General features: G+C 40.8%; 1 protein-coding gene across 1 annotated transcript in view; it reads left to right on the forward strand.

Annotated features, from left to right (window-relative positions):
- LOC129860640 (teashirt homolog 2-like) overlaps positions 1–18,782 on the forward strand; it is a 45,518-nt gene extending 26,736 nt beyond the window's left edge. The window contains exon 2 of the mRNA XM_055931235.1: positions 15,015–18,782. Within this exon, the coding sequence (XP_055787210.1) occupies positions 15,015–18,079 (3,065 nt within the window). The 3' untranslated portion in view covers positions 18,080–18,782. The remainder of the gene's footprint in view (positions 1–15,014) is intronic.
- The last annotated feature ends 7,808 nt before the right edge of the window (positions 18,783–26,590 follow it).

Raw genomic sequence — 26,590 nt, forward strand, 5'->3', positions numbered from 1 at the left:
GCCTTCCTCTCAACCTTATTTTTTCTCCTCCTTCCATCCCTCCTTTTCCTTCCTCCCTCCCTCCCTCTTCCTCAGTTCAAAAGCTACAGCCACACGGGGTATCGGTTCCGTTCCACTGCCTCGTCCATCCGCCTACCTTCTTTTCAATAAATTAACCAATGAATAAAAAAGGCCCTGCACTCGTCAGGCAGGCAGGCAGGCAGCTCCTCCTCCTCCTCCTCCTCCTCCTCCTCCTCCTCCTCCATTACGGTTGAACACCACAGAAATGTCACTGCTGAGAAGCTCAGAGTAAATGAGGATATAGCGCAAAGACAACATTTGTGTTGTTGTAGGTTTACTAACTTTGCAATGGAAATATTATTGGAACACCTCTATATGCATGTAATAATAAACGTAGCCTACTCAGATTTTCCATATGTATTTGGCTGTTAGTTCCACTGCTCACATCTACACTATAAGCGATTATTTTTCTCACTCGGTTACATACAAATATTACTGAACTCTAGAAAATCAAACAACCTAAAATAATATCATCCTAAAATAATGTAGCCAGGGTTACAAGGTTATGGTATGTACAGTTTTTTTTGTAGTGAAAACAGTTTTAGTGGTAGGCCCCTACCACTAAATGATATTGCTTTACTTTAAATGTTACTGATTTACAAATCGAGGCGTACACTCCAACAATGTACTCTTTAAGCAGCTCCTATAGAAATAGGTTTTTATGAACTGAAACATTGACTCAATGGAGTGACTGTCAATCTCTCAACAATAGCTGATGTGCCTCCTCAGGGAGCTTCAATTCACTGGCGTATTTCTTTTTTCATTCTAATCGACATCTAGATATCAATGCTCCCGAATATCCACAAACAGCAGAAAGAAGCCAGCCTGTATTGAGAGGAAACTTTCAGTGATTGGGTGCCAACACATTTCACTATTTGGGCAGCCATTGTTCTCAGAACGGGCTGTCAAAGTGACAATGCAGCGCCAGGCAAATCCCAAAGTTTACGCTTTTCAGAAAAACAGCAGGCCCTAATCATTTTGCAAGAGGACATTTGACAACAAATTTGCCTTTAAAATGAATGGGAGGGAGGCAGAGTGTTTCTGCCTTTCTTAGCTCGTCTCGTCCCCCAGAGCTGCTGCAGGTTTGGCGGGTCTGCTTCTCCCCTTTACGCTTGCCATGAAACAGCCTTTGGTCCCACAAGAAACCATCTGACAGTACCACGCTTCTGTTGCAAATTTACTGTGTAGCCTCATTGACACTTTTTCCCTTCATTAAAAACAATCCACTATTAATGAATTTAGAATATTTAAAAAAAGAAAAATGCCTCCCTTTGCTGAAAACTGCTTGTATAAGGGAATGCCTAGGCTGGATCCCATCCAGAATATAATGAAGGGTCCATAGAGAGTCAGAGAAGGGAGGGAGAGTTAGTGAAATGCAGATTGTTTTAATAGAATATGCACTCTTGTCCAGGCAGCTGCAGTATCAGATTCATCAGGCTAGGCTTGACCTTGACTGAGGTCTGCTGTTGTTGATGGCCAGTTTTTTGGCTCATGTAAAGTTCATGATGCTGTAACTGTGACTGTGACTTATCTCAGGGGGAAGAGGAAATGTAACAGCGAGTGTCCTACAGTCCATTCGGAAAGTATTCAAATCCCCTCACTTTTTCCACATTTAGTTAAGTTACAGCCTTATTCGAAAAATTGACTAAATAAAATAAAAAATTATTATCATTCTACACACAATACCACATAATGACAAAGCGAAAACAGGCTTTTCAATTTTTTTGCAAATGTTTTAAACATAATAACAGAAATACCTGATTTACATAAGTATTCAGACCCTTTGCTACGAGACTTGAAATTGAGCTCAGGTGCATCCTGTTCCCATTGATCAACCTTGAGATGTTTCTACAACTTGATTGGAGTCCACCTGTGAACATGATTTGGAAAGGCACACACCTGTCTATTTAAAGGTCCCACAGTTGACAGTGCATGTCAGAGCAAAAACCAAGCCATCAGGTCGAAGGAATTGTCCGTAGAGCTCCGAGACAGGATTGTGTCAAGGCACAGATCTGGGTAAGGGTACCAAAACATATCTGTAGCACTGAAGGTCCCCAAGAAGACAATGGCCTCCATCATTCTTAAATGGAAAAAGTTGGCCGCACGGCCAAACTGAGCAATCGGGGGAGAAGGGCCTTGGTCAGGGAGGTGACCAAAAACCCGAGGGTCACTCTGACAGAGCTCCAGAGTTCCTCTGTAGAGATGGGAGAACCTTCCAGAAGAACAACTATCTTTGTAGTACTCCACCAATCAGGACTTTATTGTTGAATGGCCAGACTGAAGCCACTCCTCAGTAAAAGGCACATTACAGCCCGCTTGGAGTTTGCCAAAAGGCACCTAAAGGGCTCTCAGACAATGAGAAACAAGATTTTCTGCTCTGATGAAACCAAGATTAAACTCTTTGGCATGAATGCCAAGTGTCACGTCTGGATGAAACCTGGCACCATCCCTACGGGGAAGCATGGTGGTGGCAGCATCATGCTGTGGGGATGTTTTTCAGCAGCAGGGACTGGGAGACTAGTCAGGATCGAGGGAAAGATGAACGGAGCAAAGTAGAGAGACATCCTTGATGAAAACCTGCTCCAGAGCACTCAGGTCCTCAGACTGGGGTGAAGGTTCTTCTTCCAGCAGGACAACAACCTTAAGCACACAGCCAAGATAACACAGGAGTGGCTTCGGGACAAGTCTCTGAATGTCCTTGAGTGGCCCAGCCAGAGCCCAGACTTGAACCTGATCAAACATCTCTGGAGAGACCTGAAAATAGCTCCCATTCCAACCTGACAGAGCTTGAGAGGATCTGCAAAGAAAAATGGAAGAAACTCCCCAAATACAGGTGTGTCAAGCTTGTAGCGTCATACCCAAGACGACTTGAGGCTGTAATCGCTGCCAAAGGTGCTTCAACAAAGTACTGAGTAAAGGGTCTGAATACTTATGTAAATGTGATATTATTTTTTAATAAAAAAATAAATAAATTGCAAACATTTCAAAAATTCTTTGCTTTGTTAATATGGTGTATTGTGTGTAAATTGATGAGGAAAACCCCGAATTTGAAACATTTTAGAATAAGGCTGTAACGTAACAAAATGTGGAAAAAGTTAAGGGGTCTGAATACTTTCCGAATGCATTGTATGTCTGGAGTGAGATGAACCAACACCGGCCTTTTTATTTTGTATTGTATTATCACATGTTGAATACTCTCTGATATGATATATGTTATTTAGAAAACACACTGTATCACTATACACATCATATAGAAATGGCCAAAATATAATTGAATTGATTTCATTTTGGAACATATTCCAAAAGGATTCAAACCAATTCCTCTGTGTAGAATGAAAATATATCCACATATATAAAAAGACATATGCAATCAAATGACCTGGTTAAATTATTGTGGACCTTTTAATGAGTTTGTATGTGGTAGAACTGCTGGGCATCATAAACTCCCAGTCCAATCAGACAAGTGTAGAATAGATTGTCACATCCTCCTCCTATCAGCCAGTGGCTCATAAAAGCTTTGAACAAAGGCCTAATCTGTACGAGGCAGTGGTCCTTTAAACGATGGCCCACTTTCCCCTACCCTGCTTGCCTGCCTGCCAAGCCACGCAAACATTCCTGACTGACATTCAATCAGGGAAATTTGAACCGAAGCAAGATGGTCTTTTATTAGTTCCTCCCTGTTTGCTTGACTGGTCAGCTCCAATATGCGAGGGTTGAGTGGCGTACATTAAGATGATGGGTTCTCTCTCTGATAAGGGTGAATGAGGGGTAAACTGCTATTCTGCAGAAAGGAACCATCAGACCTCATCATGTCGCTCCTGGAGAGCCATGTCACAAGCTCTTCAAAAACCAAGTGACAGAGAAAGTAGAAAGCTGCAGCACTGGGCTGGACTGGGCAGCAGCTCTCTCCCTTTCTCAAATACAAATGTAGTTGTTTTTTAAGTCAATTTAAATGCAGTTTAATAATTAAACTCAGCAAAAAAAGAAACGTCCTCTCACTGTCAACTGCGTTTATTTTCAGCAAACTTAACATGTGTAAATATTTGTATGAACAAGATTCAGCAACTGAAACATAAACTGAACAAGTTCCACAGACATGTGACTAACAGAAATTGAATAATGTGTCCCTGAACAAAGGGGGGGTTGAAATCAAAAGTAACAGTCAGTATCTTGTGTGGCCACCAGCTGCATTAAGTACTGCAGTGCATCTCCTCCTCATGGACTGCACCAGATTTGCCAGTCCTTGCTGTGAGATGTTACCCCACTCTTCCACCAAGGCATCCGCAAGTTCCCAGACATTTCTGGTGGGAATGGCCCTAGCCCTCACCCTCCGACCCAACAGGTCTCAGACGTGCTCAATGTGATTGAGATTCGGACTCTTCGCTGGCCATGGCAGAACACTGACATTCCAGTCTTGCAGGAAATCACACACAGAACGAGCAGTATCGCTGGTGGCATTGTCATGCTGGAGGGTCATGACAGGATGAGCCTGCAGGAAGGGTACCACATGAGGGAAGAGGATGTCTTCCCTGTAACGCACAGAGTTGAGATTGCATGCAATGACAACAAGCTCAGTCCGATGATGCTGTGACACAGCGCCCCAGACCATGACGGACCCTCCACCTCCAAATCGATCCCGCTCCAGAGTACAGGCCTCGGTGTAACGCTCATTTTTTCAACGATAATCGCGAATCTGACCATCACCCCTGGTGAGACAAAACCGCGACTCGTCAGTGAAGAGCACTTTTTTGCCAGTCCTTTCTGGTCCAGAGACGGTGGGTTTGTGCCCACGCTGTTGCCTGTGATGTCTGGTGAGGACCTGCCTTACAACAGGCCTACAAGCCGTCAGTCCGGCCTCTCTCAGAGACAGTCTGAGCACTGATGGAGGGATTGTGCGTTCCTGATGTAACTCGGGCAGTTGTTATTGCCATCCTGTACCTGTCCCGCAGGTGTGATGTTTGTATGTACCGATCCTGTGCAGGTGTTGTTACATGTGGTCTGCCACTGCGAGGACAATCAGCTGTCCGTCCTGTCTCCTTGTAGCGCTGACTTAGGCGTCTCACAGTACGGACATTGCAATGTATTGCCCTGGCCACATCTGCAGTCCTCATGCTTCCTTGCAGCATGCTTAAGGCACGTTCACGCAGATGAGCAGCGACCCTGGGCATCTTTCTTTTGGTGTTTTTCAGAGTCAGTAGAAAGGCCTCTTTAATGTCCTAACTTTTCATAACTGTGACCTTAATTGCCTACCGTCTAAGCTGTTAGTGTCTTAACAACCGTTCCACAGGTGCATGTTCATTAATTGTTTATGGTTCATTGAAAAAGCATGGGAAACAGTGTTTAAACCCTTTACAATGAAGATCTGTGAAGTTATTTGGATTTTTACGAATTATCTTTGAAAGACAGGGTCCTGAAAAAGGGACATTTTTTTGTTGTTGCTGAGTTTATGTTGACAATTTTTTCTGTTCATAATTAAATATAGTTTTCTTATTTCTAAGAAAGGATATTTAGCATTTGCCAGAAACTAAAATCCTTGAACTTGGAGAGCAGTGCCACTGCCATTGAGGCAATATTCACGTGGTTCCATCCATATTTTTTGGGAAGGGCTGTAAAACCTGAGAGCCCTGAAAGGGTGGCCCCCCTCTTCTGGTGAAATGCAACATGAAGCAATAGTACTGCCTGTGTGGCGGTGGCAGGCAGGCGGCATGGCGGCTGGCGGTAGCACCGTGGCACGCTCAAAATGATGACTTAGGTGCTGGAGTGCAGATTGGAATGCTCTCCCGCTGCTCACTTCCAATTAGGCAGCGGGCCGAGTGATGCGTCTTGGAGCAGAAGCTTCTAGCAGCCAGGCATCAAAAAGAGCAGCGTCGCTCAGTAACATCATGGAGGGAGGGACAGGACTCCTGGAGCTACTGTAGGATGGCAGCCACAGCTTGATGTGACTAAGTAAGAATTGTGATTAATATCGATGGAGAGACAGGGACACACTAGCAAATACGAGCATTTGTATTTTGTAACATGAAAATCCCAAATCTAAAAGATAAAATCTCCAAATAAAATCTCGCTACTATTTTTCTCTTACAGCATTGTAACACAGCCGTCTTACATGCTGACCAGAACGCTCGCTCGCGTGCGTCCGCGTGTGCCATAGCATGCATGTTGATTTTGTCCGCCAACACCAGACGCGATCAGTACACGCAGGTTGAAATATCAAACCAAACTCTGAACCAATTATATTAATTTGGGGACAGGTCGAAAAAGCATTAAACATTTATAGCAATTTAGCTAGCTAGCTAGCTTGCTGATGCTAGCCAATTTTTCCTGAGATCTAAACATTGGGTTGTTATTTTACCTGAAATGCACAAGGGCCTCTACTCCGACAATTAATTCACAGATAAAGGGGTAAACCGAGTTTGTTTCTAGTAATCTTTCCTCCTTTTTTGGACTTTATATTGCAGTTGGCAACAAACTTTAAGGTCCATTACCACCACCAACTGCAATGGAGTGTGGACCTCAGTTCATCTTTCAATCACTCACGTGGGTATATGTTCCTAAAAACCAATGAGGAGATGGGAGAGGCGGGACTTGCAGCGCGTTCTATTTTAGCACCTGGCCACGCAGACGCTCGTTGACGCGCACGAGCGGCGTGGGCGCAATGATTGAATAACATGTATGTGTACATTTATTTTGAAACGCTCCGAACGCGACGCGAGCAGTGCGGTCAGCATGTTAGGGTTGTGATGTGTTATAGACATTATAAAAGAGGCTGCTATCAAGGTTGTAGAGTCACGTTTTCAAGTAGTTTTTACCGTCATTAATGAACAGAATGTTGGTTTGTGAAAAAAAAAACATTCTTTGATTAATTGCCATAATTATTGTGATCACTTTTGCCCAAATGAACAGCCAGATGGTAGGATATGGTGTCATATCTGTGATCCTATCATATTAATCTGGGTATGAGTCCTTCCCAGTACATCCTGCTGCCTTAAGCAAAATTCACAGTCTGCCTTTCTTCACATTGTCCATGTTGTCTGGTTTGAAATGGTAAGGTTCTCTATTTGAGTATATTAGACTATTAAATATTTAATGTGCGGGTGTATGAAAGCAAGGCATTTATCTGCATGAATAGCCCCTGTTTAGTGAAGTAGGTAATGCGCTTTAAGTAACATCCCTTTCATGCATACAAAAATTAACACTAATCTCTGAGTCGTATGGTTTTGCACTGCGGCAGTACCCTCAGAGAGATCTTAACATAACCACTTTGTGGAAAGGTAGATAGGTTTTTAAACTCCTTTTACAGCATTTAAACCACTGTATGACTGCATCTTATGGTTGTTGGTAACATAACAGTGTTGTTCTGGGTATATCTATGACTGTGGGGTTAACGTATTGTATCTCACTATATAAACCAGCTGGGGTCATGAGGAAACGCTTAACACATTAGGCTAGGTGGTGAGAAAGGTCATAAAAGTTATTTAGGCCTACTGAATTCACAATTAAATAATAAAGATAAGTGTTTTTTATATATTTCGTATTACCTTCCAGTAATAATTAATAAGAGACAATAACTTACTGTAAGTTCAATTATTATTTCCTTATTTTATAGTGTCCTTCACTTGAGGGAGTATTTGTCTTCTATCTTGACTTGAAACAATGAAGGAAAGTATTTACAGAGTTCACTGCTTCACAACAATGTTACGGTATGTGATCAGTTAAGAATTAACTCATGCAATGTCAGCCATGTATCCTGCTCTCAGATTGATCTTGATAAACAGCGTACTGTAACACCTGACTTTACCTAACTGACATCTCTGTCAAATATAACATCTCTGGCATGTTGGGCTCAGATAGTTTTATGATTGCCTTGTGCATCCAGCGGAAGTTAATACTGTACAAAATGATGGCTAACCTTGTAAGTGTCAGGGTTTCCGTTAGCCGGACAGCACGAGAGCTGCTGCTACAGTATCTTAAACATCAAATGCATAGGCAGTAGAAGACAAGCTTCTTTAGTACATTACACACCACTTTGCAATGAGCTGGATGCAGTATGCATTTTGAAAACCTATTTAATTGCTTGAAACCTGAATGTTTCACTACATATTATGAGGCATGTCTTACCTTGCTTCAAAGTAGTCTAGCCAAAATCATATCCATGGAGGAAATGATTTCATATAAACTTTCTTTCATTGTCCAGTAGCCAAAGGCACAATCCCAGTCATATTAGCAACCAATGCTAGTTAGTTGTTGCATATTAGATCTCTCCTCTCTCTGAATATATAACAGATATTTGAATCTCTGTCACATGAAACCGCTTGCATGTGCGATGCGCTTTTGACAACAGGGTTTTCCCAGTAATTACATTATTGAACGAATATTCACGTGTAGCCTACTGCTTTGCGCACGTTGCTTCGCTTGTAATATGAAGAACTAATAGTTTATCAACATTTTATGCTAATTGTTCTGATTTGTTGCATCAGACTCTTTATGTTGCCTAGGCCTACTGGTTGTATGAATTTGGGATCTATCGTCCCACAACTGTCTGAGAGTCTGTTTGGAACAGGCTATATCTTTCTTGACAAGCTGACCAATAGAATAGGTAAACTTTTCTACTATGGGGGATAGTAGACTGACATAGGCTGATTTTGCTGTTCGTTTCGTGTCTTGTTGGCTGAGGAAAAGTAAATCTGGACAGTCATTCTAACACCTTCAAAGTGAGCATCAGAATTCGGTAAGAAAGACCTCACCTAGTTGCATCATCAACTTGCATGTTCTGTTAATATGAATTAGCATAATCTAAATGTGATTTCTGTCATTCTGAGCACCGTGGGTGGACGCCATAATCAGGTTACGCACCCAATACATATGGGTTTAGTACATTTCTCAAATGTCCGGTAAATTAAAGTGCTGCGGTAAATGTCCGGCGCCACATTTTCCTAACGGAAACCCTGGTAAGTGCGTAGCCATCTTGCAGACAGTATGACGTCAACAACAAAAGTATAGTTTTAGTAGATTTTTGATCAAGATTAAAGTACAGTGTGTTTGGCCCACCACAGACTCGTTTTGAGTAGTGTGTCTCCCTCCAAACTTCTGAGCCCTCCAGCTCTATAGGATTCTGAAAAGCAACCTACAACATACCTTACTTACTTTAATCATATAGGCAGGTATATCTCTCTGGTCACCATAGCAGCACCCACCTGTAGCACGCGCTCCAGCAGGTATATCTCTCTGGTCACCCCCAAAACCAATTCTTCCTTTGGCCGCCTCTCCTTCCAGTTCTCTGCTGCCAATGACTGGAACGAACTACAAAAATCTCTGAAACTGGAAACACTTATCTCCCTCACTAGCTTTAAGCACCAGCTGTCAGAGCAGCTCATAGATTACTGCACCTGTACATAGCCCATCTATAATTTAGCCTAAACAACTACCTCTTTCCCTACTGTATTTATTTATTTATTTATTTTGCTCCTTTGCACCCCATTATTTCTATCTCTACTTTGCACATTCTTCCACTGCAAATCAACCATTCCAGTGTTTTACTTGCTATATTGTATTTACTTCGCCACCATGGCTTTTTTTTGCCTTTACCTCCCTTATCTCACCTCACTTGCTCACATTGTATATAAACTTATTTTTCTACTATATTATTGACTGTATGTTTGTTTTACTCCATGTGTAACTCTGTGTTGTTGTATGTGTCTAACTGCTTTGCTTTATCTTGGCCAGGTCGCAATTGTAAATGAGAACGTGTTCTCAACTTGCCTACCTGGTTAAATAAAGGTGAAATAAATAAATAAATAAAAAATATAGCAAAGATCTATGGTGACAGCAAATTAGAAGGCTCATTTACGAGTATATCGACAACAGTCTTCCAGAGGTTGGGGTGAAGATTGGACTCTAGCAGGCTGAGAGATGTCTGTGCATTGCTTCGCTTGCCTGACCTGCTTTGTTAACGTGTAGAAGCTACGTTCTTATGTGGGACACCGTAGACGGACGGGCCTGCTGTGTTTTTTTTCTTCTTTTCGTTTTTCTTTTCTAGCATGGCATAAATCCGGGAGATGAAAATGTCACGGAGCAGGTTCATTTTGCAAAGAGGTTTTGATTGCAATGTGCGTGTAATTGATTGTTCCAAGGACAGGGGGAAATCTAGAAATGTCATAACAGTCCTGCTTAGGTCAGTCCACCGCCAGGCAATCAATGAGAAGTAAAAAGAGATATTGATTTGCGAGCAGGGAAAACTGTAGCTTGAGACAACCGGAGACCAGTTGGGGAAAGTGGCACAGACATGCAGACCTGGCACTTGCAGATATGAATTACCCAATCTTCTGTGAGATAGTATTTCCTGGGATATTCAGAGTATCGCAGGGTATTACAAGCAAGCTGTCCATTAGCTAACCCCCTCAGGCTGCTCACTCACATTGCCTTGTCACTTTAATAAGGGAAATGTTGACCTTCCATGGGATAAATGTTGATATCTTTGCCATTACAAAAGTTAATAGCAGGCTAATAGTGGACATTGAATACTGTTACTGGGGAAACATACTGACACATTTCTGCACTCTGATTGTCCTGTGTTGAGAGTAGATTGAAGGAAAAACGTAAGGATTTAGTGGTACATTTGAAAATGTTTAGTATTGTTGTCCATTCAGTATAGCTTTAACAGACAACAAATCACTCCTGTAAGTATGAGAACATGATTTCTTATACTACTACTACCACTGCCCATTCAGTTAGCTGTGCTCTCAACATTGAGTAAAATTGCACTTGACTCCCAAACCGGCTGCCACTCCTGGATATTCAGGCCTTGTTGTGCCAGGAGTTTGTTCAAACGGATTAGTGTTATTATCACTTCAAGTAGCTGATTTATGATGGACACCCTAGGTTTTTTCACCTCTGCATACTCCTGTCTGAAGATATACATTTGTAGTGACACAGATTGGAGGCTTTACAGGGGTTTATGACATGCTAAATCTCATTCCTGGCGTGCCAGCCCTCTTATTTTTTAAGCCTAGTTGAACTGAATGCTGCCTTTAACATACTAAAGTCACAACATTTGGTCAGTAGGCTTAATTTGAAGTTTAGGAATAATGAATAAAAGTCATAAAATGTACTTGTAGTATTACGTCTGGTATTTTGACAGTTATAATTCTATAACTACAGGAATTATGTTGACAATCTATTGCTAGTGTAGGATATTCCAATGTTCTATTGCTACACATGTATTCTCTTCATGTCAGAGATGAGGTCTTGTAGACTGGCCCTAGCTTACACAATGTCTCTGCCCTTGCATTTGATCTTGCATTGAAGAGTCATGCTCCTTGGCATCAACCAAGGGTTGGCAAACTGGAGTGGTGAATAGTGTGAGTAGTGGAAGTAGACGTGTGGGTGGAGTGACCCCTGCCAAAGTTTAATTGGTGCCTTTAGATGTATAGAGCTTCTGATCTAAGGGGCAAAATGGCAGGAATTGCTGTTAATTGTGTCAATGTCATCTGGAAATATATCCATAGTATAATGAGTGATTATGCTAATGGTATATGGCAATTTCTGTGGATATATGCCTGTCAGTCTTGTCAGTCAAACCATTTATTGGGGAATTTTTTTTGTATAATTATTATTTAATAAACTGCAGGTGATAATCTGTATCATAATGTGTGCATTTAGTCAACACCAATCAAAAATAAAATTACATTATCTTGATTAACTTTTTGTTTGTATAGCAATACTGGATTTCATAGTGCTCTATGGCAGGGTAGATAAAGCTACTTGAACATGGTAAATCGTATCATCTAATTGCCATGAAATAACAATTTATTGGATGTGTGTCCGCATGCTCCATTGCTGTATGATTGCGGAGTGTCTCTTAGTTAAATATTTATTCATGCTAATTCCTAAACCATTAATTAGTTATAAGAGCTTGCTATTTCCATAAAGTATCCCATGAAGAAGAAAATCAGTTTAGCTATATCTGCAATATGTCACCAGTATACTGTATTACCGCCTCAAAAAATCATTCAAATGTAAATGTTACATATGGATGGATATTTTACAGAATCATGAACATGCACGTTTGTCGTGGGAAACTTAGTTATACGGTAGGGCATCATTACTCCATTGATTGTCCATAGGACCATGCTTGACAACCTCCTTGAATCTTGACTTGATAATGCACATTTTATCAGTCAATGTTCAGTTATGGAAGACAGAAATAAAAGGTTCTACAATAATTTGAACTTGGCAAAAAAGCTATGCTACATTGACTTCTGTCCATAGTCTCTCTCAAGACTTTCAAAAGAGAAGACATAAACTAGAAGCTTGTCATAGCAGATAGTATTCTCGTTTTTCACTGAAAACTATATATAAAACTATCAATAAAACATGTCTCTGTACTCTGGCAAAACTCACTCCCTCTTCACCCTGGAAGAGGGTGTTTTTGAGACCATCAACGATCTCGGTTGGCCAATCCAGAAATCTCTCCTGCGGTAGATCAGGGTCACAGCGCATTGGGGAACCTCTGGTGTGCTGCATGGCTCCTTGTTCACAAAGGCCCCATTCTGCATGTTTGTTTTGAAAGGCTGAGTCCCATCTCCATCTTCATCCATTAGCTGGCAAGGAGTTCACCTCCAGGGTTTCTCCTGCGGCACTTGTGAAATATTGATAGAAAAGGCTTATTTTCAGAATGCGAAGGAGGATGACATTCTACATTCTATGGGCCGACCCAGTGTACTGAGTGCTACTTACATTCAACATTCCACTCCATAGAGTGCCCCTAACTCAAAATAAAAAATATTACCCACATGAAATGCATAAGTGCCTGGACAAGGCCATTGTGTCCTATTTATACTTAACTAAAAGCACATCTGCCATAACTTCTCCCAAAATGCACATTTTCAAACATGAATTCGAAGAGGACATAACGGATTATATACTGAACAAAAATATGAACACAACATGCAACAGTTCAATTTAAATAAATAAATTAGATGCTAATCTATTGATTTCACATGACTGGGCAGGGGCTCAGCCACGGGCGGGCCTTACACCCACTTGGGACCAAGGCCCGTCCACTGGGGAGCCAGGCTAGCCAATTAGAATTAGGTTTTCCCTACAAAAGGGCTTTATTACAGACAGAAATAATCCTCAGTTTCATCAGCTGTCCGTGTGGCTGGTCTCAGATGATCCCGCAGGTGAGGAAGCTGGATGTGGAGGTCCTGGCCGGGACTGGTTACACATGGTCTGTACTTGTGAGGCTGGTTGGAGGTACTGATAAATTCTCTAAAATGGTGTTGGAGGCAGTTTATGATAGAGAAATTAACATTCAAGTATCTGGAAACAGCTCTGGTGGACATTCCTGCAGTCAGGGTGCCAATTGCATGCTCCCTGAAAACTTGAGACATCTGTGGCATTGTTTTATGTGACAAAACTGCACATTTTAGAGTGGCCTTTTATTGTCCCCAGCACAAGGTGCACCTGTGTAATGATCATGCAGTTTGTTCAGCTTCTTGATATGCCACATCTGACAGGTGGGTAGATTCTGTTGGCAAAGCAGAAATGCTCACTAACAGGGATATAAACACATTTTTTATGTGTATGTGTATGGAACATTTCTGGGATCTTTTATTTCACCTCATGAAACATGGGACCAACACTTTACATGTTTCGTTTATATTTTTGTTCAGTATATATGACAAAGCTGACAAACTGCATATACTGTAAGATGTCTCTTCGAAAGTGTTGTGACTGCTGTTGATGTGTTCTGTGTATCCATATTGTGGATTGGCAACATTTAAGAGGCAACTTAATCAACAGAGAATATTTTGATTGTATTGTGTTGATTATAGTTTTGCTGATATTACCTTTTGACTAACATATCCACCAACCTCATCAAAATAGCCTAATATGCTGTATCACAAGTAATACAAATTAGATGATGGTTACTGATTTAAAAATACTGTTGTTTAATTATCACTTAATTGATGTAATAGCATTTGTGCCCTATGAGTGTGAACGAACAGGTGAATAATGAAATAGATAATTGCTGTTTACGAGACTGTCAAGGGCAATATAACGAAGTGACAGGTTGCCAGTAATCTCTCGGTATTTTAGATAATGATCTAGTTATACTAAGTAAATCCATTTTCAAACATATTACTGTTTCTTTGCTGTGATTAACAATATAATTTGTTAATAATTAGCCATATTTAGGTTTTATTTAGCATAAAGCGTTTACATTTGTCTGTCAACACAAATGAAGTACTTTGTTACAGACACTCTGTGACCACTTAAATGGAGAAATTATATATTTTAGCCCCCAAAAAATATGAAATTGAAGTAAACACCTCTCATTTTGCAAGGCTCAGGCTTTTTAATTTATTAATAGAACACTTGTGGGATATTAGACTATCTATGTCTGTGTCATATGCTGCAACACAATCTGTTAGATCCACGCATGGCAAAATATTATCCAAGAGAGAAAGCTTACATTTTTTCATTGCAGTTTGGAGACACTCATCACTTTGGAATAGGCCATTTGCAAAAACACTTAGTAAAACCCCAGGAGAAATCAATTGCATTTTGTCAGTCATTGGTCAAACGATTGTTGTAAACATCTCAACATGAGGCAGGGAAACCTTTGACACAGCACTAAGTCAATGGCCCGCCGTGAATCACAAGGAGCTGTTTGACCACCAGCAGTTTGTTAGTACAGGCATTATGTCCGTCCATATCGTTGATCCTCTCAAGTAGCTCTGGCCTGCATTGTGCAGCATTGTGTGGATTTTCCAGTTTTTCAAAAATAGCTTGCATGTTTTACATTGGAACTATTTCAAACGCCCTGTAATGATTGCAAGGCAAATCATTTCCTTCTCCCAATGACGATTTCTTACTATTATTAGCAGACTTGTACAGAGTAATAAGAAATGGTCACTAAATTGAATCTCTTCTCTCTCCCTCTCTGTTAGTATATGAGCCTGATGAAGATGGCATCATGCAAGAGACCATCCCTGAGGATGACAGAGAGAATGACACTCCAACTGAAGAGGAGGGTTCTGAGAAGACGAGTCCCAAGGCCTCAGAGGACAAAGAGATGGACAACAAAAGCAGTAACAGCTACAGCAACCAGAATTCCCCCGTCAGTGTCCTTTCTAATCAAGAGGCCGAGTTGGAGTCACGCCTTAGCGACGCCAGCGATAGACTGTCGCTCTCAGACTTCAAAATGGCCTCACCACCTGAAAGTCAGAAAGTCGAGGAGAGCAGCGGTTCAAAACACAAGGATGACATGCACAGCAGTCTGGAGAGAATGAGGGCTGCGTATGCTAACTTTCTCTCAGATTCCTACTGGACAGGGATTGGGATGGACTTGAAAATTGGCAAAACACCCAGCAAAGCCAACTGTGACAGCACCAATGGGAGCACCAAGAGTGAATTTGACTGGCACCAGGATGCACTCTCCAAAACCTTCCAGCAAACACAATCCCCAAGGCCTGTGTACAAACCCAACCTCTTCAGCTCGGTCCACCTCTACAGACAGAGCAGCAAAGCAGGTGGGACGGGGTTCACAGGAGCAAGTCGATTCAAGTGTAAGGACTGCAGTGCTGCCTACGACTCTATTGTGGATTTAACAGTGCACATGAACAAGAGCGGACATTACCAGGACAACAACCACGGCAAACCGAGCAATGCCTCCACGTCCTCCAAATCAAGAAAAAGAAATTTGCAAGACATGGAAGGGAAAGACGATGCACAGAAAGTTCTGAAATGTATGTTCTGTGGCCATTCTTTTGAATCCCTTCAAGACTTGAGTGTCCATATGATAAAAACAAAGCATTACCAAAAAGTGCCTTTGAAAGAACCAATCCCAGTACTCTCACCCAAATTACTGCCACCAGCAAAGAAACGGGCCTACGAAGCCAATAGACCTTGTTCTCCTGATTCTACCACAGGGTTAGCTGGTTACAGCGAGGCCCAACGGTCCGCGGCTATTTCAAATGCTAACAGTAATCGTTATGGTTATCAGAATGGGGCTAGCTACACTTGGCAGTTTGAGACATGCAAGTCTCAGATTCTGAAATGCATGGAGTGTGGAAGCTCACATGATACCCTGCAACAGCTCACCACTCATATGATGGTCACTGGACATTTCATAAAAGTTACAAACTCAGCCTCTAAGAAGGGGAAACAGTTAGCTCTGGATCCCTTGGTTATAGAGAAGATGCAGGTATTAGCTGAGCCTCTTGCTAATGAAACTGAAGGTGATAAAGTGTCTCCAATAACTGCTTCCCCAGGGGACAGTGAGAAAGATAACCAGAGGGAAGGCACATTGGACAAAATTGAAGAAAGTCAAGTGAAGGATGACAAGGATGAGAGTAAGGATCAAAAGGCAGGGGAAGGGGCATTTAAATATCCATATCTCCGCGAGGAGGATCTGGAGCAGCAGGGATCATCAGGTGGAGGAGGGGATATCCTCAAGTCTTTAGCCAACACAGTGGCCTCTGCAATCAACAAGGCTCAGACTGGGACCCCCAGTTGGAGTGCCTACCCCAGTATCCATGCTGCCTATCAACTCTCTGGGATCATCAAGAGCAGCAATCCCTTCTCAGTGTCTCCCCCTATTCAGCTAAAGCAGACATTCAACCACAAGCTCAGATCGATCGCCCCAAAGGGGAAGTTTCTTCAGGGTGCTGTGGGAGTTGAAACTCAGAAGGGACAGCAACAGCATCAAAATGCGGACATCAAAAAAGAAAAGGTTGGCATTAGCGATGGTAAAGAAAGTCAGAATATTAAGTTTGATCTGGTGGAGAATGATGACAGCGATTGTCAGGACAATTTCTCTACCTCTTCAAAGCTTGAAGCAGACTGTCTGAATGAAGGGAGTGATGCGATCAAAGGGAAGTTGAGCCCAGATTTCTCAGACAGAGGCAAGACACCAAGCCCTCCTGCCAGCAATGGACGAAGCGCTACTTCAGAGCTTGTCTATGACACCCCAGAAATACTGTGCATAAACCCTCTAAGTGCACTGCAGTCAGTTCTGAACAATCATTTGGGTAAAGCAAATAAGCCCACCAATTCAAGATCTGAAAACAGTCAACTCTCTGCTTGCTCTCAATCTATATTCGCTGAACTCAACCGGAGTATGGAGAAACCAGCAGTGGTGCAGGCTACCCCTGCTAGGAACAGAGTTAACAATGCCTTTCTGTTTACTGGCAATGATCAGCCAATAGACCTGACAAAATATAAACCTAACAAGCCAAGTTCCTCACATCTACGGCCATCTGCTCCAATGCCACAGAAACACGCTCTGTCTGACATTGCTGACATGGTCAAGGTTCTTCCTAAAGCCACCACACCAAAATCATCCATGCCATCGAGGATACCCACCATGAAACTGGAAACAGACGTGAGACGCTTTGAGGATGTGTCGGCTGAGGTATACTCGGTTCACAAACGTAAGGGAAGGCAGTCGAACTGGAACCCCCGGCATCTTCTCATCCTCCAAGCCCAGTTCGCCTCCAGCCTCTTTCTGACTTCTGAGGGCAAGTACTTACTCTCAGATCTTGGTCCTCAGGAACGAATGCACATCTCCAAGTTTACTGGACTGTCCATGACAACCATCAGCCATTGGTTGGCAAATGTGAAATACCAACTTAGGAAAACAGGGGGAACCAAGTTTCTGAAGAGCATGGACACTGGCCATCCGATCTTCTACTGCAATGACTGTGCTTCCCAGTTCAGGACACCACCAGCCTTCATCTCCCACCTGGAATCACACCTAGGGTTCCAAATCAAAGATATGTGCGAACTGCCTATCGAACATCAGACGAAGGTAGAGAAGCCAGAACTGTCTAAGGCTCTCAGTTTCCGGGCAACAGAGACGCTGGTCACTGAGGAGGACGTTGACGCTAAGTTCAAATGTAAGCTGTGCTGTAGGACATTTGCTAGTAACCATGCGGTTAAACTCCATTTGAGTAAAACTCACAGCAAATCCCCTGAGAACCATTCACAATATGTGGAAATGGACAAAGAGTAGGAGTTGTTCATTTTTGCTAAATGTTTTGTTATTGATTTTTAAAACACGGGTCAGATATTCCAACCATATTTCCAGTAGCATTGTGTAGTATGCATAATGATTGAAAACATTTAATTGAAGATGACATGGACACACTGGCTAGACTAAACCCTAAAATGTTAAATAATACACCAACTTATACCTTTGCACCCTGCTCAAATGCATCACCAGTAATGAAATGTATTAATGCTTGAAACACAATTGCTGATGTTTGCATGCAATAGCTATGGCTATGACTACTATTTATTTGTATGATATGTCAAGTTTCAGTTGTATTATTTCAAAGACAAAGTAATGGGTAAATTGTAATTTTTAACTCCAATGATACCTGCATAAATATGCAGTTTTTTAAACAGGTAGCCAGACACATGTTAACACATTTACTGAACTGTACAGTATATTGCTATGTAAAAATGTTTTGTGTTGCAATGATAGAACAGAAAAGCACTTTAATAAATGTTAAATCACCAGTTTAGGCTCAGATTCTGTACATGAACCCAACACATTTAGACAGGTTGGAAACAAGGACGTCTCACATGTAAAAGACACAAGAAAAATTAAGACAAAAAAATGATTAGTGTTTCATGTTGAAAGGATGACAGTGAGACAAATGATACCTGCATCTTTTTTACCAACTGAAATAAAGACTTAACATTTGCTACCAGCCTGTGTTCATTTTAAGTTTGCACGAATCTCCTGTATGTCTCCTGAAATAGATTAACAATATATGCATAGACCAACGTGTGGTTGGGAGTGACTGTGTTCTTCATAGCAATTAAACATTTCCTTTTGCTCTCTTATTTCGCAGCTATACAAATAATTGCCTGCTAAATTCATAGACATTTTAGACAATGAATCAATTGTTTTTCAAGCAATCAAGTCCATCAATTACCACCACCCTTCACCACCCATCAAATAGGTTTTATAACAGGCGACTGACATTTGATGTCAAATGGAGAAAGAGCACATGGGCGCTATGGTGATTTGAATACTGTGACACCAACTTGCCCTCTATTGTTGGAAATGAGCAGGCAATCTCAATTGTTCATCAGATGACTCCTAATGCAGTTAAATATATTCAGATATAATTTCTGCTTGCATGTATAATTACTCTCATAGACCACACACCTCAGTGAACAGATTAAAGCTATAAATGATTTAATGTCTCGCCCCACCAATGGATCCTCTGATTCGTCTGTCGAGCCATTATGTTGTAGAGTAGCAACTTATTTTAAATTGAGGCTAAGGTATGGGTGGAACATAGTGAAACACTGATTGCAATAGTCAGATCTTTTGTGTTTATTAATGGAAATGAAATGTGAGATTGAAGTGGCTTATTAAAAAGGAGATATGCCTCAGTACTGCTGCAGCTGTAATCATTTAGAATTACACAATTTAGCTTGAGTTGTTATATCCTTTTTGAAATGTCTATAGAAATTCACTGCAATATTGCATGTGGGGAAACAATATTATTCAAAGCATATACAAATGTTTGGCTCTCTGAGCAAGGGATCCACATTAGGCATAGGCTTAGCAAAAATTAAATGCTGTCATCAATGCAGCAGTATTGTTTCTTACCTGAATTTGGTTCAATAAGTCAGTGTCACATTGGCTATGTATTGCTACTGTACAGAGAAGATATAGTCTATAAGTAAAAGATAAGTATATGTGACCATGAGCTAAACAAATATTCCACAAGGTTAAAATACCATTTCATCACACCCAAAAAAAGTGGACTCATATCAAGTAAGCAAGTCAGTGGCGTTACCAAACAATCCATACAGTTGATCTAATATGGGACACCATAATTATACACTTACTTACACCTTACAGGCAAATATATTGATAAAAGTCACCTTATCCTAGAGAGATTTACATGGCTAAGTTATCAAAACGTCACGCCAGGGTAAAATCCCCTATGTGAAAAATGAATGGTGGAAAAACGATTGGAACCATTTCGCTGGCTGATCACAAGGTTTTATAGGTATTATGACACCTCCACTGTGGGGCTCTATACATGGTTAGCAGAGACACAGTACTGTACATCCAGCAGTTGTGGTGTTCTATCGATGTTAGATTGTATTATGTGTCATCACGTTCCTTCTCATCCATGAAACTTGAATGAAGGAAAAGTACATTAAATACATTTTAGCAAAATATTAGTATGTGTGTAATTCTCTGTCTTAGTCATATCGTGTTAAAGAAATGATTCTTACCCAATGTTTTGCAGACAATCAAAAGTAACAGCCTGCCTATACCATTATGCGGTATGTCTAGCTCTAAAATTGTTTTTGAACCATTTAAACCATCTTAAGGTCTATAAATGTCATGATTCTGATTATTCATAGTCTGATGGATACGAAACATCAGAACAGCTTACACTCTTCACACAGGCCAGGGCTTGGGGATTCTTTTTAAAAACCGTACTAATAGCTTAGTAGAAAAATCAAATTATGCACATAAGTATGCTTGCATTGCAGAGGCGGTTGTGAAAACCAAACTTAGCAAAATTGATGCCAGCTCGCATTTGCAAATCCTTTGTCAATCTGTCATTAAACATGTTATCAAATAATGATCAGTGTACGCTCCTTGCTTACATTGGCATGCTTCCCTCTGATGTTGATGTGCTGTAATGGGACAAATGTGCACTGGAATTTGCCTGCTTGGATACACACAAAACATTTACTATCTGCCTGACTTTGTTTCCTTCTGTGGCTTAGACAAGGATGTGTTTTCTGCATTATCTGGGATTCACAGAGAAAAAGAGGGCAGAAAAGCTCATCACACAACATCATAATATGTTAATCTAATTTGTTTAATGAATTACTATTTTTTTTTAATTACCTTTTAGTCTAACAGTGTTAGCGAAAAGGGACAGAAACCGAGCCCTTGAGTTTAATTTCTTCTTCCCTGAAATCCTTATGATTTGTGATGTCCTTTTTACGACATCATGGATCTCACCATCACACCTCCCGACTGGGCACAGATGTCAATGCAATGTCTATTCCACGTTGGTTCAACGTAATTTCATTGAAATGACATGGAAACAATGTTGATTCCACCAGTGTGTGCCAAGTGAGTCATTACTTCCAGGCCTCAATTGTCAGTTCTCATGTACATGCCGTTTTACATGAGCTATGACTGGATTGAAGATGTGGTCTAAACGAATAGCAATCTCCATTCCACCACCTTTGGGTAGGCCTATCTGTCATGTCTTTCTGTTAGATTGTTGTGTTGTTACAAATTTGCTAATCACGTGAAACACTTGATCAATATACTGCAAAACATTTGATGAATCAGTTAAGCCACATGGTACTGCATATTCATCGTGCATCATGAATATCAACTCCTGGTCATTTATCAATTATAGCACATGCATGCTTTATCAATCATGTAACCTGATACCTGATTCTAACAAGAAAATATAAGGGTTGATAAAGTGAAGGTGAAAACCCAGGAACAGTGTGTGATAATACTTTGCTACTATGGCCTATTTATTGCCTTACCTCCGCATGCCATTTACACACACTGTATATAGACTTTCCTTTTTTTCTATTGTCAAATCAAATTTTATTTGTCACATACACATGGTTAGCAGATGTTAATGCGAGTGTAGCGAAATGCTTGTGCCTCTAGTTCCGACAATGCAGAAATATCCAACGAGTAATTTAACCTAACAATTTCACAACAATTACCTTATACACACAAGTCTAAAGGAATGAATAAGAATATGTACATAAAAAATACATGAATGAGTGATGGTATAAAACGGCATAGGCAAGATGCAGTGGATGGTATAGAGTACAGTGTGATAATCCATTTTGTTGTCTTCAAAACTTTCTATCACAATAGTTCAAACTTTTTGTTTTCAGAATTTAGGCCTACTCGTGATTTTCTGTCTGTCTCTTATGGTTCAACTTGTAATGGTCGTCCTTTATTATTCATTTGGTTTCATTTCTGTGTTCAACGCAACAACAAAAAAACGCATGTTGTTACTTCTCTGTGAGAGGAGAATAACATTTGAAAGGCTTCACCGATGTGTCGGTCAGTCAATTGAAGTCACTTTTAAAGAGTCTCCCTCCCTCTCAAAGAACACTACATGACCAAATGTATGTGGACACCTGCTCGTCGAACATCTCATTCCAAAATAATGGGCATTAATATGGAGTTGGTCCCCCCTTTGCTGCTATACCAGCCTCCACTCTTCCGGGAAGGCATTCCACTAGATGTTGGAACATTGCTGCGGGGACTTGCTTCCATATGTATGGGCTCTGCACAGGCCAGACAAGTTCTTCCACACCGATGCCGACAAACCATTTCTGTATGGACCTCGCTTTGTGAACGGGGGCATTGTCATGCTGAAACAGGAAAGGGCCTTCCCTAAACTGTTATTTTCATGAAATAAACACACACGGGGATTGTGATGATTTAAAAATACAATTAAAAAGACTGCACGGGTGGCTTTAATTCAAAAGATTGTTTAAAGTCCACATCTTTCTGTATTCCCCTTCCAAAGTTTTTTTTACAGTATGAGTTTGTCACAGAGAACTGTGGACAAATTTTAGCATAGGAATGCATGGGCAACGTTTCATTGCCATCATATACTGGATGAGAGAAATAACACTTGATTGCCAGCAGTTCATCAGTGCATCCTTCAAATGTGTCACAGAGCGTGCCTCAAGGCAGCGTGCTGGCTCAAATTGAAGCTGACATCTCCCAAATATGAAAGCAACAAATCACACATTTTTATTGGGGCCTAATGTGCAGCCTAGCCCCCTTGCAGACGTCAGCACAATCACGGATGCCTCTCTAATTCATGCCGACTGGCTGCTTGTGCCTCCCAAGCATCTCCGGACTCACAGACCAAACGCTAATGGCTGGGCGCCAGAGATGGGGGTGACACCTATGCTTATCAGACGACTTTAATACGCTTGTAAAAATGTGTGTAGAGTGTGAGGAGATAAAGACAAGGATGAGATTTAAATAGAGGTTACATCTGCAATAATTTCTGTGTTCATTCGAATCAAATTAGGTTGTTTGATGGAACAAAATGTGGGTACTAAACCAACTCTGGATGCAGCTATATTGTCAAAACATTAATGAAGGCCTTAATGAAGCCATTATAAAACCTATATAAGGCCTACATAATAGTATTCAGAAATAATTCATAAGCAAATATCATAATATGTCGCAAATGCTTCATTCTGTACTTCATGATATGTCTATGATTAGATTGATGAAAAACAGAAAGGTGAAATTTAGGCTACAGGATGCTCTTCAACCCCTCTTCTGTCTATTTGGCCTAGTCTGTCTAAGAGCTTACAGAGATAAATAAAAGGGGGGATGGGAGTACGAGTGCAGGCCCAGGGTTGCCTCTCCACCTCTTGCCCTCCTCTCCTGTCATCTGTTGCCCCACAGCAGGCCAGAGGTTGTTGGCGTTTTGCTCACTTGTAATCCGTCTCACTGTCAGACCAGCGGCTCCTGGGTCACCCTTCACTCACAGTGACATGAATCAGGGTTGACGCCAGCAGATTTAAGCCATTTCTCTGAGTCTGTAAACACAGGCAGAGTTCACATAGCAGGCCTAAAGCCAAAGAACAACCTGCCCTGCACTCCCCATGCCCTGAAACGACTGACCTCAGGACAGGTACATGACCCACATTATTGCTTTCAATTTACTCACAAAACCAAATTCAAATTCCATCCAATACCATCGCCAGCTGTTATTTGAATGCAATAGAAGTGTAAAGGTAATGCCCTGAAAGTTGATATGCATAATAAGCATTATATTCAACATTTACAATACAATAATAGCGTGTGAAACAAAATGAAAATGGTTATTGAATGAATACAGGAATTCATAGAAAATCGGTAAAAACATCAGTCGTAAAAAGTTGAATAACATTATCTACAACAGAAGAAAAATAAGAAAAAAACTGCAATAGCAGTCATCTTGTCATTATGCCTAGGATTCAGACATGGACATGATGTGCTTGTGCTCTCTTAAAAAGCCCAGGCAGTCTGTAGACAGGGAAATCAATACAGCGTTTTGTTATCTATCTCTATTTTACAGCTTAAAAGAGAAGGATTATATGTCATAGAATGAGGCTGAGCAGACTGAGGCGGAGATCTATCATTGTAGAGGGTCAGTGGCCTTTCGTGCGTAAATCATGTGTCACATGGCCGCCAAGTTCATTCTCCGGCCACGGAATACATTTAGGACTCGGGACGTGAGCTTCCATTTCTCTCATTTGATTGAGTGCTTCCTGCAGTTGGTGCTGTTATAAGTAGAGATTCTTGTTTTTTAACATTTCAATCGTTGTTGTGATGTAACAGTCCTTATGAAATCAAACAAGAAGTAGTAGGTGTATGAGCTAAAAAAAGTCATTGTTTTTGTATTACATTTTAATAATCATGCCTCTCTAAGGGGAGTAGCTGTCAGAACTGTTTCCGTTTTTAATGTGACAAACGTTTGACAGCAAGGCAAGAAAAGCAAATGACACACCTGTGGCAAACTAAAGAGTTTGAATGTTCCCCATCAGAGTTCTCTGTCCTGCTTGAACCTTCAGAACCCAAAACATAGATGGAGATGAAACAGTGAATGATCTGACTTCATTATTTACAGGCCCTTCAGCCTTGTGGAGTTTGAGAACCATTAACCACATGGAACATAATGCTGACCACACCAACCAGTGAAGAAAAAGTACAATAGCCACATAGAATATGGAATTGTCACATAGTTGCCTGGTGTAATACTTTTTCTCAGAATGGTTCATGAAGTCAGAAATATCATGAAATCCCAACATACTTGGGTGGTATAAGTAAAAAATATTTTTGAAAACAAGTGCAAACCAATTGTCATACAGATATAGGATCTTCATTTTATCACTCTTTTGTTGCCCGAGAATTGCGGATGAGCGTCGTGATTTACAGAAATTCACTGAAAACCCACACTGACACATCATTAACAGTATTACACGTTTCGTGTAGCCTATTTTTGTCTAGCTAATAGCCTATCCACTGATCAAACAACATTATGAGCTAAGCATCCAAATCCTGTTGCTGCAGGATTGTTTTGCGTTTGACAATATACATGCAGGTGAAATTAAGATCAGTAAGAGATGATAAAAGAAAAATGTTGTAGCTATGAGTGACACTGGTCACACCATATTCCAACATCTTCTTCTTATTTCATCATAATAGGTTAAATGGTATTTGAGTTTTCAATCATGCTCTTCAGGACAAATAACACAGCGCTTGTGAACATTTTCAGCTCTCCACAGGCAGTACATACAGGTACTGTATATTTCTGATCTCCATTATGGCTACATACTGTAGCCTGACCTGCAGGTAGTCACTCATTCAAGACATCTATATTACATCTGCGGGATGCAGTCCTCTAAAGATAATAATTTCTCTGTTTCACTTTCGGCACAAAGAATCATCTTATGCCCATGAAAGAATGTGAACACTGAAATTGTCAGACAGCTCCCACTCTGAGCTCTCATCATCCCTCTCCCAAGCATTTCTATTTAATTTAAGTGTGCTGGCAAGTACTTTCATTTTGTTTTAATGAAATTTCTCAAGTTGACTGATCTGTAAGCTGTTCCGGTCCAAGTTTTTCTTTTCATTCTTTCGACCTCTCATGTATTCTCTGTATGGCTCTCATGTGTGGGGATTTTCAACCATTACGTTGTTTGGAATATTCCACAATTCTTTATTTTAAAGGTAGACTTAGCAACAATGCCTCATCATACAGACAACAACAACAACACCATTTAAATCTGACTGCCCCATAACTCCTTAAAAAATGCTGCCCATAATGTCCCCATAATGTTCCCATAACATCACCAGAACATCCCCATAACAATCAACATAACCATTCCATAACGTTCCCATAGCGTCATAATAACATCCCCATAATCTCTCCATTACATTACCATAATGTTCCCATAACATCACCATAACATCCCCATAATGTTCACACACCCATAATGTTCCCATAACATCACTATCACATCCCCATAAGGTTCCCACAACATCCATATAATGTTTCAACAACGTACCCATAAGGTTCCCATAACATCACCATAATATTCCCATAACATACCAATAATGTCCCATAACATCACCATAACATCCCCATAATGTTCCCATAACATCAACACAACATTCACATAATGTTCCCATAACATCTGTATAACAACCCCAAAACGTCCCAACAATGTTCCAATAACATCACCATGACGTCCCTGTGATTTTCCCATAACATCGCCATAATATTCCCATAATATCCCCATAACATTCCCATAATGTTCCCATAATGTCCCCATACCATAACATCTACATAATGTTCCCATAATGCTCCCTGAACATCCCCATAACATTGCCATAACATCGCCATAACAAACACGTTTCCAAAGCTTCTCAGAAAAATACATTGAAAGGAAGAAACAAAGCATGACAACCCAA

This window comes from Salvelinus fontinalis, chromosome 8, assembly GCF_029448725.1.
Source record: "Salvelinus fontinalis isolate EN_2023a chromosome 8, ASM2944872v1, whole genome shotgun sequence".
Classification (NCBI taxonomy): Eukaryota; Metazoa; Chordata; class Actinopteri; order Salmoniformes; family Salmonidae; genus Salvelinus; species Salvelinus fontinalis.